Here is a 17,641-nt window from a genome sequence, read left to right as displayed (position 1 = left end):
ATATAAGAGAAAAATGTCATGATATATATGTCAATGTCATCCATATATCCAATTTGGATTTTCATTTATTAAGAGTAAATACTAAGGCAACCCCAACTTTTTACATGGTAAAATCCTGAAACTTTGTTTCTTATCTCAATTTTATGAAACAAAATCAAGTGTAAAATGAAAGAATTCTAAACATTAGGTAATAAAAGTATTTTTTCTAATTCTATATGAAAGAGGAGTTAAACTCCAAACTATGTCTTAATACATATCAAAATTAAAAATGAAAGATGGACTTCCAGAGTAGCACAGTAAAGAAAGACTCTGGAAATTGTCCTAAGGGCATCTGGCACATGGAGAAACATTTATTCAAGAAAATCTACTAATTCTTAGTAAGAATAGCAAAAGTCTGTGGCACTTGAACCACAACCTGCTCCCTTATCCCACCCGACCAACCACGTGTTACGGAAGCTCTACCCCAGTGCTCTACTCCAGGCAGGTGTGGCCAAGATAGGAGATACCCTCTCCCCTTACCTCCCAGTCTGGGGTTAGTTTCATTCTGGGAGAGGCAGGCACACCGAGTGAACAACGAAGTACACTCTGACCCAGGGTGACTTCTAGGAAGCCAGCCTTAAAAATAAATCACATTCACCTCTGGCAGTCTGGAAGACCTTGTGTATGCCAAAGGCTGAGCCATCTCAGCAGCAGTCAGAGAGGGAACTCCTAAACTAACCAGTTCAGGTTTATCTTTTTCCATCCTTTTACTGTCAACCTACCTGTATCTTTGAATTTAAAGTGTGTGGCATGTAGACAGCATGTATTTGGATCTTGTTTTATTTATTTATTTTTTAATTGACTCTGATAATCTCTGCCTTTCAAGACATTACTTTCAAGATTCCCTAAATCTTTGGCTTTCAAAATTTTTACTATGATGTGTCTGAGTGTAGCTCTCTTTTGTTTATGCTATCTGGAGGTCCCTGAGTTTTAGGATGTGTAAATTAATGTTGGAGGTTGGGAGGTTTTCAGCCATTATTTCTTTAAGTATTTTTTTCCATTCTTTCCTCTCCTTCTGGTGTTTCCATGTCCCACATTTCTCTGAAAATCTGTTCATTTTTATCTTTTTTCCCTCTGTTCTTTAGATTGCATAGTCACTGCTCACTAACCCTTTCTTCTTTCAACTCAAACATACTGCTGAACAGCTCTAATGAAATTTCTCATTTTGGTTATTTACTTTTCAACTCCAGAATTCTCATTTGGCTCTTTTAAAAAATTTCTATCTATTTATGATATTCCCTCTTTGATGGGCTATCATCATAATATTTTCTTTTACTGCTTTAATTTGGTTTCCTTTAATTCTTTAAATACATTTATAATACTTGCTTTAAAGTCTATTTTAAATATGACATCTACGACTTCTCAAAGGTGATTTCTGTTGCCTGTTTTTTTCTTGCGTAAGGGCTACACTTTGCTGTTTCTTTACATGTCTCAATTTTTTGTTGAGTATTGGTGATTTAGATAATTATTGTAGCAAATCTGGATACTGATCCCATCCCCTCCAGGTCTTTTTGGTTGCTGGCTTGTGACTTGTCTGGACTATTTTAGGGAAGTCTATTTCCCCCACAGTGTGCAGACCCTGATGTTGCGACTCAGAGGGTGCAGCCTTGGCCACAGGTAGTCAGCCTGGGGTGACGGTGGTTTTTAGCAGGGCTCTCTTAAGTGTCTTTTTCCCTGAAATCTGTTAAGCTGTCTGCTTCTGTTGGTATCACACTCAGCTATTTCTCTCCTGAGCTGTTACTCAGGCTGACTGTGCTATTATTTTTGATAATATTCTGGAGCATAAATTGCACCACAATATGATCCAATTAAATTTGGGTCCCTTGGCATGGGTAGTCTTTGAGGCCTGTCTTTGAGGCTTGTTCTGACCCCAAGAAGGCTCTTGTTAGCTGTCTCTTTCCCTGGTTCTCTCTGTTAGACCAGTAGCTGGCCTATGGTTTAGCATGTTGCTCTCATGAAGATACCAGCCTCCTTTGGATTGTTTACCACCAAAGTCTCTGTTGTTTTCAACAGTGCTCATAGGCTTGAACTTTCCCATGCTATGTACCAAATGAAGTCAGTTCCATTCTTACTCTGTTCTTACTGCACATCTCTTCCCCTGGGCAGAACACCTGTGCCACTGCTCCACCAGTGGTGGCAGGGATAGGAGCCTCTGGTTTTCTTGGCTTTCCTCTCCAGGTGTGGAACCCCGACCCCACAAGCAAGCTGGGGCAAGGGTCCAGTATTCTTGACCTGCCATGCATGAAGTAGAACGTTCTCTCTCTGAGTGGGGGCTGGGTGGAGGAAGGGAGCCCCAGGCCTCTCATCTGCTCTTGCCTAGAATAGTTTCCGTAACATAGTGCTGAAAGGGGGAAATGAGAAACGCTGGAAGCCTGCCCCTTTCAACCACAGCCCTAGACTGGGAGCCAGGGAGAAAGGGAGCCTGGTGTCCTTGGCAGCACCTGCTAGGAACAGACCTATCACCACTCTGACTGGGGAAGGGTAGGGAGGGAGGGGCAGGTTGTGGTTCAGATGTCACAGACTCTCACTATTCTTTCTGAGGTTTAGTAGATATTCTTGAACAAATGTCTCTCCATATGCTGAATGCCCTTAGGACAATTTTCGGAGACTTTAGTTTTTTAAAAATAATACTCATCAGTTATAGCTGTTTTAAAGGGTAGAGGGTCTGTGAAGCCCTTAACAGTGCCATTCTGGAAGTTGACTTTCCCTGGATAGTAACTTTTTAATGAAAACCTATTTCATAGAAAGGACATTATGATACGCAACACTTGCCATGCAAGGTGGAAGCAACTTTCACTTCTTTTATATTACATAGAATTTCTCAAATGCTTTAGAAAATACAGTCTCTGACAGAGTCTGTGACTGTACTCCAAACCTTATACTCCCTTTGTTCCTTTAGTAACAGAACTCTCAAGGTTCAGTGATAGACATGGCTGACAAACAAAATACTACACTGCAAGCTCCTTTATAGCTAGGTGTGACAAGAGACAAAATCCTATCTGGTGCAATGTGAGCAGAAGGGATATATACACCAGATCATGCCCTTAAAAGACATTACTTCCCTTTCCTCATTGCCACTGGGTAGAGGTGATATAAGGAAATGGAGGGGCCATATTTGATTGAGAGATGGAAGCAAAGTACTGGAGACAGCAGAGCAGCATGAGAGAAAGAACTCAGTTCCCTATTGTGGGTTGGCTACCACACCAGTCTTGGAATGCCTACTTAATCTTTTATAAGAAATAAGTATAATTTAAATCTTAAGTCACTATCTTTTTCTGTCTTTTTGTTACAGCTGCCTAAGCCATATCATAATTCGTACGCTGCCATTATGTGGTTTGATAAATTTGATGTGAATAGTATTAAAGATGTCAAAGTAGTTATCAATAAGGTCAAATTTTCAAGCGAAGAATACTGAATTCTTAGACATTAGGCAGTTTTCACTGTGGACCCTGATGCTTAGTTTCCAGGTGCATGCAGAAACAACAAATTTTAGATTGTTCCTATTTCTTTGCCTAACTTTGATTGTTTATTATTATCATTAGAGATTATTATCTATATTGATGAACCAAATCTTTGAGCTTTTGAACATCTTCATAGTTCCTATGGTTACTTGGAAAACAATTTTATGACACACACACCAGAGATTGTTGTTGTTGTTGTTAAATGTTTTGTACCACCTGGAATTCCTGTTGTTTACATATGTAAATCAGTGGTTTCCTGACTTTTCTACATCATGGCAAACAGAAAAGAGCATCTGCAAGGTCCACTGGGTTAAACTGAAAGCTGATCAGGGCCAGAGGCTTCTCCAGACCCAGTTACTCTGATAGCTGATGGAAGCAGTCATTTCCTGAGGATCAGCATCTGGAAACCTCTGATACATTTTTATAGAATTGTATACTGGTAAGAAATCCTGGGAGCCAAAACAGGTTAACTTTAATAATATCTTTTAACATGTAAAAGATAAAATTTTCAAATTTAAGTTCTAAGAATTTACCAATAATTTTCTCTTCAAATAACACCATTCAGTTTTTTCAAATATATGCTATAGTACCAGAGCTATGGCTATATAGGATTCATTAGTTGGTCTGTAAAGTAGTAACACTGTAAATTGAAATATGTGGTCTTTTCTATGATCACACTCCTGTTTTTATAATCATCACATGTAAAATACTTACAAATTGATTATATCTTCAACTAACACTGTTTTCTTTGAAAGAAAAAAAGTGGTACTGTATAAAGTGATTTTAAAATTGAAGGACACCTAATCATCAGTTGTGTTTTCAAAATTTATGTTATATAAAACAGCAAGGAATGAAATAATTAGAATATAATATTCTCATTAAAATTAATAGAAGTAGTTAATGAAGCTCATACCAGTATGATTGTAGACAACATCAGTAATACAAAGAATATTCCATTCCTTTTTCAATTTTTCCACTAGCTGTCCAACATCAGTCCAGGTGTACTTTTTATTAGGTCTTGAAAAATCAGGATTTAATTCTAACTGATCAGCAAGGGAATAGGATGACCTAGATAGTCCAAGAGTCTGCAGTGGGGTAAAATGAATCATGTTGTAGCCTGCAACACAAGAAAATAAACAAAGACCACTATAAGAAAAAACATACCTAAAACTAAGCAAAATGTAAGGTTAAACTTCCATAAGTAATTCTAAATGGCAAGGCAACCATGCTACCAGAGAAGGGGTTAAAGACTTGGGTTTAAATCCTAGCTGTACCACAAGTGACTTCAAGCAAGTCTACTTAAATCTTTCAGGATTATCAGTGTCCTCATATGCAAGATAGGGATAATGAGATGATGTATTTGAAAAAAATCACACACAATGCCTAGTTACCATTAGGGGTTCAATTTATATTTCTTGAACTGATATATTTATATGTAGAAAATATATCCTATGCAAGTTTATCAGTACATCTTTCTCCTAGTTTTAATGTTCCATAGTACTTGTATTCTGTTTTAGTTATGTCAGTGAACTTCTCATTTCTTTCTTCACTCTATGTTCAAGTCGAAAGTAGAAAATTAACATTACCCTTTACTTAAGAGTAAAATACACCTTAAGTTTCATTTTACTCTTGGTATGTATGGCAGCACATGACTTGCACATGGAAGACCATTAATCAAGGCTTGTTGAATTAAAATTATATATAATGATAATATATTTTATTTATTTATTTATTTTTGGCTGCGTTGGATCTTCATTGCTGTGCGAGGGCTTTCCCTAGTTGCGGTGAGCGGGGGCTACTCTTCATTGCAGTGCGAGGGCTTCTCATTGAGGTGGCTTCTCTTGTTGAGGAGCACAGGCTCTAGGAGCACAGGCTTCAGTAGTTGTGGCATGTGGGCTCAGTAGTTGTGGCTCACCGGCTCTAGGGCGCAGGCTCAGTAGTTGTGGCACACGGGCTTAGTTGTTGCACAGCATGTGGCATCTTCCCGGACCAGGGCTCAAACCCGTGTCCCCTGAATTGGCAGGCAGATTCTTAACCACTGTGCCACCAGGGAAGTGAATGATAATATATTTTCCAACTCATTCTGGTAGCTTACTAATTTTTATATGTCAAAGTAAAGTCTTAGAAACAATAATAATCTTATTTTATCATAGAGTTCCTTAATTTATGCAGTTGAACCATAAAATTTGCCATTTTTGTAGGCCAAAAATGGTCAAGTAGCAACAATTTCATACAGTTCTATTTATGTTACTAAATGTACTAAGGAATGAAATTAAAAGAATTAAAGCCTTTGAAATCTGTATCACAGAAGATAATTACATTTATTTTAAAGAAGAAGAAAAGAAAGAAAGCTGACATTACCTGATTCTTTTGCAACCCTAAGTCTGCTTTCCCATTCATCAAAGGGTCCCATACACTTGGCTAAAAATGTCTGGAGAGTAACACAGTCCAAGGGTAACACATGATTATCAGCACCAACACGTAAAATAGGGTCCACAACTATGTAACCTCCACCACTTTTCTCATTTCTAAGGAAAAAACAAAACAAAAACTTCTCAATTAATGATAGGAAAAATAATTCTCATCTAACAGTCTGACTCTCTAATTGGAAAGTAAATTGTCCCATATAAAAATATATTTCTAAGCACATAAAATCATTTAAAAAGTTGCAATAAAACAATAGAAAAGCCATGTTTTATCCTTTTCCAATCTTTACATAATGACATAATACAATATATACATATATATCTAATAATATTGCTTTAAGGAAAGATAAGTGTACTAAGATCAGTAATAACAAGGGCACTTAAGTAAATAGCATCCTATAATCAGGTTGCATGAAAAGACTACAGTATTTATGCCATTACTTTATAATAGTAATAGTTTGAATATGTAATGAGGCTTACAATTACTTCCTAGAAACTGAAGGATCATATTCTATTGGCATCTCAGGAAAGCCCTGTAAAAATTGCACTGCCATGGTTCATATGGTAACTTTTTACAAGTTAGATAACTTCAAGTTATAGAATAAATTAACTTCTTTTTTTCACATACAGAACACCTGACTTACCCTTGAAGGAAGTAATACTGAAATGATCCAGCTTGTTGAAGATTAAGTTTACAGTATTTATCAGAATCATCTTCTCTTTCTGTTGGATTTTCCCATTCCAGGGAACGGAATTTTTCTCGATTAAATGCTTCTCCAGGAAATGGGTAATTTGTATACACAGTAACTTCTTTTCCCTGTAAAGTTGGGCCTAATCGGAACTGTAGTTCAAACCCTAAACAAAAAACACATTTTAATAAACTCATTGCAGGACTTATGTTACCACATTAAAAAGATGTTTTATTTAAAGTATTATACAACAATGATTTCTCACCCATGTTTAAAAGAACTCCAAATATTTAATGCTGTTCTGGAACCACTTTGCATCTCAGTTTAGCTTAATTTTGTATTTTAACATACAGTATACACCATAGAACTGTCTGCTCTGTACTGTCCCTCTCTTCTTCTCCTGGAAACTGATTCCTAGTCTCATGGCTACTTTGGGATATGCAAGTTCTTACATGATCCCATTCCCCAAGATTACCTCCCTTCCACTTCCTGAACTGCTCAGAGGTGGGCATCTAACTAGAGACTTTCGCTGGTATTTTTCAAACTGCAGCAGAGAAAGTGAGTTTCTCTGTGGTATCAGAGTCTGTGATAGTACGTAAAAGTTGGGAGGTATCATGGGACACTATCTTACCAGATAGAGCAAGCCAGTCTTCCCTGACAGAAGTCAACCTCTAGAGAGGCAGAATTCAGATTTCTAGCAGGAGTTCTAGAGGCATTTGAGCCCCTGATACCAGTTGTCCCTGATGTCTGCTCAACTCCAGAGATGTGGTAATAGAGGGTTAACAAGTGGCTGTGTGGAGCTGAGTGGGACGGGGGTAGGAGTGGTGAGGAACCCTGATTTGCAGTGTTTGCTGACTTCTGGAGGAAACAAGTCTCACCACGGTCCATCTCAAGCTACCAAGATGGCATCACTGAACGTGGAACTGGGAAGAGATATGCATGATCAGCTCTTGTGAGACAACGCCAGCAACTCCAGCATGCTACTGCCTCTAAACCTACTCTTCATGGTTTAGTTACTTAAGCCTTTCTTGGAATTCTGAAAGCCAAAACATTCTCACTTTTGCCTTAGTTAGGCTATTTCCTTTAAAATATATCTGAGATTTCTGTACTGTATTACAAGTATTTTGCCCTAAGAGGAAAAAAAGTTAACACATTACAGGTATAACTTTACTATGAAAGAAAAATTTTTATTGGTTCAAGGCCGACTTTAAACCTTGATTATAATTGTTAGGATGTACAAATTCTGACTATAGTAAAGTCTATTAGAAATTCAGGCACATATATTTTAAACATGGGTGTAACATTTTAATTAATGATGGGCAATAATAACTGATGAAGGCAGGGAAATTTAGTTCTGCTGGTTAAAATCTTTAAGCGTAAGGAACTTTTTGAGAAGAAAGAAGTATAGTAATATTTATACTTTTGATACTTAATTTATTAAACATCCAACAAAGGAATAAAAAATGATGTACTGAGCGCATATGATGTAATAAGGAACAAAAAAGACAATGATCCCTGCCCTTGTGAAGCTTGAGTTCTAATGGGGGAAGGCAGCCATTAAACAATGGACATGACAAATAAATAAGAAAAAGTAGTATGTCAGAAAGGGATAAATGCTAAGGGACAAAAATCAGAGCAGTGTAAGAAAAAGGAGGGAAAGGAGTGATGGTGAGGAGACGGTAGCAACTTTAAATAGGATGGTTATTGAGAAGTTGAAGGGCGTGAGAGAAGTGAGAGAGTTAGCCTCATGGCTCACCATGGCCATGGAGAGAAAGTGCTGACCAAGTACAGGAAACAGAGAGCACAAAGGACCTAGGATGGAAGCATGCCTGGGGGTTCCAGAAATAACAAGAAGGTCAGCATGGCTAGATTGGAATAAGCTGCGGGAGGAATAGTAGGATACAAGGAAAGAAAGGTAACAGGGGAGCCAGATCATGCAGAGCCTTAAAGGTCATTGTAAGTATTTTGGCTTCTTCACTGACTGAAATGAGCCAGTGAACATTTTTAAGCAGGAGTGACATGACCTATCTTGTGTGTTAAAAATATCCTTCTGAAGATGTCTGCTTCTGGTCATAATGGAGTAACTGGTACTGGACTTGCCCTCTGATGAAAAACTAAAAGAACTACATGAGACAACTGTTCTCAAAAACAGGTAGAGAGGACTGTGATGCCTGAGAGAAGGATGATTTCTATGAACCTTCTAGTTATCAGACTAGGGGACCTTTTTGGACTGTGACACTGGGAGCAGGAATAGTAATCTCACTGAGTTGAGGAGACAGAGATTAGAGTTTTGGAGGGTGAAGAGACTGCAATTTTCAGGGCAGAGTATGACAAGAAGGGAGCTATGCAGGGACAGAGCTCCAGGAATTTACCTAGAGTCATCTTGAGTCTGCCTGAATACTAAACTGTACACGAGTAGGGTTTGACTACATAAGGCTGGGAAAAGAACAACCAGTGGGAGCTGTAAATTGAACAATTCTCAGAGCTCACTCAGGCCTGGGATACATTACAATTTTTAAGCAGCCAGGGTTAAGAGACCTTGTTGAACACCTGTTGTATTCAAGAGAGTCATGTCTTAAGTAATAGGGTTAAAGTAGCCCTAGAGTAAAAATTACTATAAACCTATCCTATCAAAGCTTAAAAACAAGCCTCAAAAGGATTAAGCTGATCCACAGATAATGTAAATGACTTCTAAAATAAAACTTATCACTCCTTTAAAGCAAGACAACAAAATCCAGAGATAAAAACAGAACATTCACAATGTCCAGCACCCAAGAAAAAACTGCTAAACAGAAAGAGGAGGTGAGGGAGTTGACCACACAGATATCTGGAATAGGGCATTCCACACAGAGGAAACAGAGACCTAAAGGACTGAGACTTCTGCTTCTGTCAAAGATGGAATAACAGGGATTGGATTTACCCCCCCTCCCTGAAACTTAAAAGAAAGAAACCACCACCAACAACAAAAAAACCAGACAAAATATATGAAATGATGACTTTTCAAGACCCTGACATCAGGCAACAAAAGTCAGTGATCCCTGAGAGACAAAAAGTAAACAAGATGAGCCCTACAATTGTCCCTGCCTACTTACTACCTTGAAAGAGTTTCCAGGTTGGGGCACAGGGAGAAGGAACCCAGGCAGACCTCAACTGACTTCCTGTGTTGAGGAGACGGAACTAAGAATCTGTGGAGACGAAGGCAGCTGGAGTTTTCAGATGAGAGTTGTGGATGAAGAGGAGAAAGCTGCACAGAGGACTCCAGAGATCTGCAAAAGGTCTCCCTTGAGTATTCAGAAGAGTACTGATCAGTGCATTTCTCTGAGAAAAATACCTGAGACCAGGAACAGTGCTTGTTATCACCAGCTAGACTGGGAGAACTCATAATTCATGAGGCACTGGGTAGAAAGCTCAGAAGGATCTTGTTTCAGTAGTGGGGAATAATGAGGCTCAGAAAGGGCATAGTTCTAGATTGGCTTAACAAATCACAAAAGTAAAACTCAAAAGACTATAATATTTCCAAGTAACTTCATTCCAGAACAAAGACCAAGAACATTTATAAGAATCCAAAAATACCCAGCACCCAACAAGGTAAAATTAATAATGTCTAGCATCCAAACAAAGATTATGAGACACATGAAGAAGGACGAAAACAAAACCCATAACAAGGAGAATAATCAATCAATGAAAACGGACCCAGGAGTGACACAGATGTTCAACTAGTAGACAAGGAAGGATTTCAGTTATCATAACTGCATTCCATATGTTCAAAAAGTTAGGTCAAGACATGGAAAATATTAAAACAAAAGAAAAAGATCCAAATCAAACTTTTAGAGATTAAAACTACAATGTCTGAGATGACAAACACAGAGAATGGATTTAATGGATGGTGAGACGTGGCAGAAAAAAAGATAAGTGAATTTCAAGACACAGGAATAGAAACTATGCAAAAAGAAACAGAGAGAAAAAAGAATCTAAAAATTTGAAAGAGCATCAGACAATTCAAGTGGCTTAACATAAAGAGTCCTCAAAGGAGAGAAGAAAGAAGGGAGACATAATTTGAAGAAATAATGGGTAAAAAATTCTCAAATTTGGTGAAAACAACAAACTTACAGATCCAAGAAGTTCAACAAATCCCCCACACAAGAAATACAAAGAAAATTACACCAAAGAACGTCAAAATCAAATTGCTCAAAACCAGTGAAAATGAGAATATCTTATAAACAGCCACAGGGGAAAAAAGACACAAGTATGTACAGAGGAACAAGGATAAGGATGACAGCAGATTTCTCATGGGAAACAATGCAAGCAAGAAGACAGTGGAGCAACATCTTTTTTTTTAACATCTTTTTTGGAGTATAATTGCTTTACAATGGTGTTAGTTTCTGCTTTATAACAAAGTGAATCAGTTATACATATACATATATCCCCATATCTCTTCCCTCTTGCATCTCCCTCCCTCCCACCCTCCTTATCCCACCCCTCTAGGTGTTCACAAAGCACCGAGCTCATCTCCCTGTGCTATGCGGCTGCTTCCCACTAGCTATCTATTTTACATTTGGTAGTGTATATATGTCCATGCCACTCTCTCACTTTGTCCCAGCTTACCCTCCCCCCTCCCCATATCCACAAGTCCATTCTCTAGTAGGTCTGCGTCTTTATTCCCATCTTGCCCCTAGGTTCTTCATGACTTTTTTTTTTTTTAGATTCCATATATGTGTGTTAGCATATGGTATTTGTTTTTCTCTTTCTGACTTACTTCACTCTGTATGACAGACTCTAACTCCATCCACCTCATTACAAATACCTCCATTTCATTTCTTTTTATGGCTGAGTAATATTCCATTGTATATATGTGCCACTTCTTCTTTATCCATTCATCTGTTGATGGACACTTAGGTTGTGGAGCAACATCTTTAAAAGTACTGAAAGATTGAAACTGTCAGCCTAGAATTCTATACCTGGTGAAAATATCTTTCAAAAACAAAGGTGATAAGAGCCAGGTTTTTCACTGTCAGAGAAAGATGTTACAAATAAGCAAGGGAGACAGCTACAATGAACCCTGCTGTGGTGATATGAATCAGAAATATGAGTATGAACTGCTATTTATTTATATATAAAGAATGTCAGTTTGGTTCAAGGCAAATCCTGAAATAGAGAACATGTAGATATATTTCAGTCACATCTAAAATTGCTCTTTGATAGAAGTAAATCTCTCACAGTGATGTTTGACAGGTGGTAAGTTCTACACCACAATATTAAACATTGGGTAAGATAACAAAAGAAAATATATCAGTATAAGAAGAAAAGATATCAGTATAAGACATTAAGAGAATGCTGGACTCTTCCAATTTATGCTAATCCAATTAAATACTTCTGTATTTGCCTAGAGAAATATGAATGCTGTTTTATATACTGTAATATGTATAATATGAGGGAATGGAAGTTCTAGGCATTCCTGGAAAAAATTATAACTTAGTGATAAGTTCTGCTAACCATATTCCTGGATTGGACCAAAATATGGATATAAATTTATTCACAGTAAATGGATTTAGCAAGCAAGAAACAAATTATTCAAATGTAGTTATTAAGTAACTTTGCAAAAATTGAGGGACTCATTTTTACTTCTTACTTTTACTATACAGTAAAACTAATAATTTCTTTTCCAAGTAGCTACATGCACAAATTTTCTATAAAGCAATTTGGCATAAACATACTAAGAATATTAATAAAGTTTAGATTTTTGTCTCAATAATTTCATAAAGACATTTATTTTCTGAGGAATTAACTGGTGATATAAACATAGATTATATATAAGGATGTTCATCACAGTTTCATTTATTATAATTAAATAAACTCACAACAAACTAAATATCTAATGATTGGGAATGATTAAATTATGGTACAAATTATGGTATCCTGTAAGCAGGAATATTATAAAGCCACTATAAATCATATTATCAAGGGATATTTAATAACATGATTACTTTTACTGTTTTCTTATATTTTATACATCTATATAGATCCTTTCAAATCCTTTCTGGAAAAAAGTATGACTGAAATGTGGCAGTAAGCAGAGAGGTGGAATTCACACACCATGACACTGTAAGCAGGTATCAAAATTGTTTAGATAGTATAAACCCAATTTTGTTTTGAAACAAAAAGCATAAATAAAAGACTTTTTATACCTTTTTATAATTTATAAAAAGGTATAAAATTGGGAAACATTTTAATATTAGAGCTATAATTATGAAGAGATAGATTGAGAAGTAATTGCCCAAAGAATTAAAATGTGAAGTTTTAATACTTAAGTGACTGTGAGAACCATAGATATTTATATTTGCAAGAATGATTAAATTTATTACAGAAGTAATGGTGTCATTTTGAACAGTACAAATATCAGAGATTAGCCATCTGAGCACAGCTAAACAACCTGTCCCTTGTTCAGCTTATACAAATATTGTTTTTATAATTACACAAGGATTCAGAGAACTTGTAGGACAAAGGTTGAAACTCATCCAAAACCTCTAAAACAGTATTTGGATCAGTGGTCTACCTTCAGAAAAAAAATGACAAGTAGTCTCCAAATATGAATATTTATTTATATAATATACGTGTATGATAATTTAATAGATCATGTAATTTATAAAACACAAAAATAAGATGTAAATAAAATAAACAATATTTTAAATAATTAATTTTATTTATTAATTAATTGAACAAATCTTTTGGCTCTCACTAAAAATTAATATTGGTAATATCTGTCATGAAAGTAATGTGATTAAATAAATTTCATTAATTTAAAAAGTCTTGGTTTAATATTGTCTGATAAAGTAATTTAAAGATTCCAAGTCCTATTTATTTTGATACTTGATTTAATGGCCTCAGATTTGAAAAAAAATACGACACAAAGATACCCAAATCCTAATGGATAAAGTTCTTGGTAGCTATGTTTACTAGTCCATGACCTTAACTTTTCAATTCCACTCATCAATTATGTAAATATTTTTGTTGAAATGTGCTAGTAAATATAAATATTTTCCTTGACATACATCAATTGCTTTTACAAGTTAAAGAGAAGATGTCCCATTTTATATATTAAAGAGATGATCTGAAAACCAACTGAAATTCTTCATTTGGTAGATTTCAAACAGATTAGAAAACTTTGTTATCAACTTTTAAAAGTGAGCAGATATTCATTTATATGGGTAAAATCATATGATGAAAGTGTTACTAAAAATACATATTCAAAATGCTCTCCCTGTAGCAAGGGTTGGCAAACTATACCCTCTTTCTGTAAATAAAGTTTTATTGGAACAGTCACACCATTTATTTATGTATTGCCTATGGCTGCTTTCACAGTACAATGGCAGAGCTGAGTAGCTGCAACAGAAAGCATATGGCCTGCAAAGCTGAAAATACTTGCTATCTGAACATCTGAACCTTTACAGGAAAAAAATGTGCTGAACTCTGCTCTACAGCATCAGTTTCCATCAAAAGCAGTTTACTTTCACACTCATGTTTACCTCAGAGTTAGATTGTGTTTATTTTTTCTGATAATATTTTCTAAGTATACTATAGAAAAAGCTGTGTGTCATTTCTGAAAAGGATAAAACTCAAACAGCAAATTTCAAACACTTTCTAACTCATCTTTAAGTCTGACAACCTCTTGAGGTAAAAGAGGCATGTACGGTTACACTACCTCTCATTACAAAGTATTGTAAAGATGCTACTATTTAAGATAATATAGCTTGTATATCTACTTAACCTGGTTTAGGTAAAAGTGTAATTCATGGCAACATAATGCAAGCAAACCAGTGGCAGTATGACTGTCAACCTCTTCTAGACATATAACCTCCACTGTTTCCTCAGAATATATCGTTTTTGTTATTAACGCATCTGACGTACAAACTGAGAGCATCAATATCAATTCATATATTAGCAAAACTTAATTACTTTACTTAAAAAAGAATTTTTTTTTTGGTAGTGTTGCGCAGCTTGTGGGCTGTTAGTTCCCCGACCAGGGATCGAACCTAGACCCTTGGCAGGGAGAACACAGAGTCCTTACCACTGGACCACCAGGGAATTCCCCTTAGTAGACTTTAAAAATCAAAAATAGATAGGTAGATACGCAGACAGAAAGAAAGAAAGAGAGAAAAGAAAGAGAAATAAATCTTATTCTTTCTATATCCCAATAGACAGGTCAGTGCATACCCTCAAGGATATATATATATATATATATATATATATAGCCACTCTGTAGACCTCTAATCCATATCCCTGACACTAAAATTTTTATATACAGTAAATGAAACATCAGAATACCTAGAGTATGTCAGCTTCCATAATTAATTGCTCGGTTTGCTAAAATTAGCTTAGCACAGCAGCACATGGTGTGATTATCTTATTCCTCATACACCAGGAATACTTTACTCAGATTAGCCATTTCCCTCTTGCAGGCAATTAAACTGACAAGACGAGTGATTAAACTATTACTGTAAACTAAGTTTTTCTACCTCATTCCCTCCACTCAATCTATATAAACTTGACTCCTAATCAAAGAATCTTTATAAATATTTTCTTTTAAAAAAATAGAAATTGTAATTTGACCAACCTATATAAAAAATGGAAGATTTCCAGGTTTAGGGAATAATGATTTTATTCATTATTTGCCACTAAATGAGATAGGAAATACAGGGACAGGCTATCATTTGGCTAGAAAAGATAATTATGTGGTCTTGTACTTGTTAAATTAGAAGAGTCTATAGAGATATTAGCCTTGAAAATGCACAGGAATCATTTCTTAGGGAAAAGTGAAAAGGAAAGCAAAATGAAGAAGGGCTTGGTGAAAGAACCAAAAATTGCCAGAGCTTTTCTTTACACCTAATTGGTCACCAAGTCTTATGAATTTTAAAATGTCTCATACTCTGTCCCTTTTTTTTCAACCCTGATGTAGTTAAATCAGACATGTTTTTAAAATAGCCTTCTCCGTGATTTCTTGTCTCCAATGTCCCTTCTCTTCATCTTTCACAGTACAATTATCTTCTAAAATAATACAATGACATCATTACTGCACAAAAAAAATTCAACATGTTCCCATTTATATCATTTGGATGAATTTACTGGCTTTAACCAGAGTTACAGAGTCACCATATTCTTATTTTATAAACCCTTCAGAGTTCCCTCTTCAAATAGCTTGGCTAGCTTTAACTGGCACTTTAGTAATCAACCAGCAAGGATTTATTAGCTGTTGTACACTGCACTAGGTTTGTAATACTTTCTGTCTTCACAGATCTTAAACTCCAGTTGGACACTATAAGCTTTTAGACACTGCTACATCCTTAAGCACTTAACTATTCTATGCCCATTGAGTAATCAGAAATCAAGGAAAGGAGATAATAACAAATTAAGGAAAAGCTTCATGGAGTAGGTGGAATTTTAGCTGAAGGCTGAGAGGGAGGCAACACATAAAATGATAGTAAAGGGATTTAATAGATATAGAGGAATCTGACAGGAGTGGAGGTGTAAGAACAGGCATGAGAAAAGCCACTGGGGAGGGAATTAACAAGGGAACTGGAAAGATATAGGACACTAATAATGAGGAACAATGAGATAAAATCTTGGCTAAGGAAGGCAGATTATAGACATTATAGAATGTCCTGGAAGCCAGGCAGAGGTGTTTAAATTTGACCTTATAAACACCAATTAATAAAAAGAGAAGAGATGGAATAAGAAGATTATTTCAGCATCCATATTCAGGCATATGGAAGAAACAGGTAGGCAAGAGGAGACATCTGGAAAGAAATTATAGGGCTTAAAAAGAGACTTCAGTTAAAGAGAAAAAATCATCAAAGAATAGTACAAAGTTTCTAGCCTTGGAAACTATGAAAATGGGAAAGCAAACAGGGAAGCTGAGCAGTAAAGAACATTTGAGAATTGTGAGGAGATGGTTTTGGACATGTTAAATTTAAGCAAATCTGACTGGAGCTATCCTAAGGCTCTTCCATAGCATGATACTAGGATGAAGCCAAGAATCGATGGTGAGAATAGACAGGTATAGCGATCTAGCAATGCCTTATATCTATTTAGGGCTTTAAAACCATTTATTATTCATTTTGAGCCTCAAAACTCAGGAAAGTAGAAAAGCAGAAATTAATACCTTCATATCACAAATAAATTAATGTTTAGAATTAATGTGACTTGCCCAAAGTCAAACAATTTGTTAGCAGCAGAGCCAGGAAAATTCTAGTTCCCTACTCTTGCCATTACACTCGCTTGCTTCCAAGAAGCAAGCAAAGCTCAAGGCCTTTCTTCCAAAAGGAGTCATCAGTATGGAGGCAACAGCTGAGGCCATGAGAATGTATACTTCTTTGAGGGCAGGAGAACAGAAAAAGAAAGGATTCCTTGCAGATATACACAATTAAAATGTGGAAGAAGAGAGCTCAGCAAAAGACACCACCAAGTTGACAGGAATACTTAAGAGTGTAGGAAAAAAAATTAAAACCAGAAAACTGCAGAGTCAGGAAAGCCAAAAATGGACTAAGTACTCAGTGATCTTAAATGCTGAAGTTGGAAGAAGGTAAAGATTTGGCATGGAGGAAACACATTTGATGGATGAAATTTTTTTAAAAAATTTAGCTCTTGAGAAATTCAGGGAAAAAAAATTTCTTCAAAATGTTTACTACTATCAACATTCATTTGGTACAATAATAAAGGGGATTGTTTTTTATTTTTCATACATTAAACTTCTATTGACTACTTCACAAGTTATATTAACAAATGAGTGTGAAATGTTTTTTTTCAATGCTGAAAAATATAAAGTCTAAGAAAATAAAGCATCTATTTGATAAGTCTTATAGAAATATAACTGATCTTTTAAATCACAGCTCAAATATATTTCAACACAACCTGATCAGTTATTTCACTTTTTCAGAAAAAAAATATTTTCAGCTTTTTTACCTTCTCCATAGTTGAGAGGCTTTTGACAAACATAAATAATAGTTTACTTTTTGCTGTGATCTATTTTACT

At 35.8% G+C, this 17,641-nt stretch overlaps 1 protein-coding gene across 4 annotated transcripts in view; it reads right to left on the bottom strand.

The window, feature by feature from the left end:
- The window catches only part of AGL (amylo-alpha-1, 6-glucosidase, 4-alpha-glucanotransferase), a 99,866-nt gene that overhangs the window by 59,768 nt on the left and 22,457 nt on the right, over positions 1–17,641 (bottom strand). For all 4 annotated transcript variants that reach the window (XM_007169535.3, XM_007169534.3, XM_007169536.3 and 1 more), the window contains exons 3-5: positions 6,571–6,781; positions 5,862–6,028; positions 4,414–4,617 (exon numbers count right to left, since the gene is read on the bottom strand). In XM_007169535.3, coding sequence (XP_007169597.2) covers positions 4,414–4,617; positions 5,862–6,028; positions 6,571–6,781 — 582 coding nt within the window. The remainder of the gene's footprint in view (positions 1–4,413; positions 4,618–5,861; positions 6,029–6,570; positions 6,782–17,641) is intronic.

Source organism: Balaenoptera acutorostrata, chromosome 1 (assembly GCF_949987535.1).
Source record: "Balaenoptera acutorostrata chromosome 1, mBalAcu1.1, whole genome shotgun sequence".
NCBI lineage: Eukaryota > Metazoa > Chordata > Mammalia > Artiodactyla > Balaenopteridae > Balaenoptera > Balaenoptera acutorostrata.
This window is presented reverse-complemented; position numbering and strand designations above follow the sequence as displayed.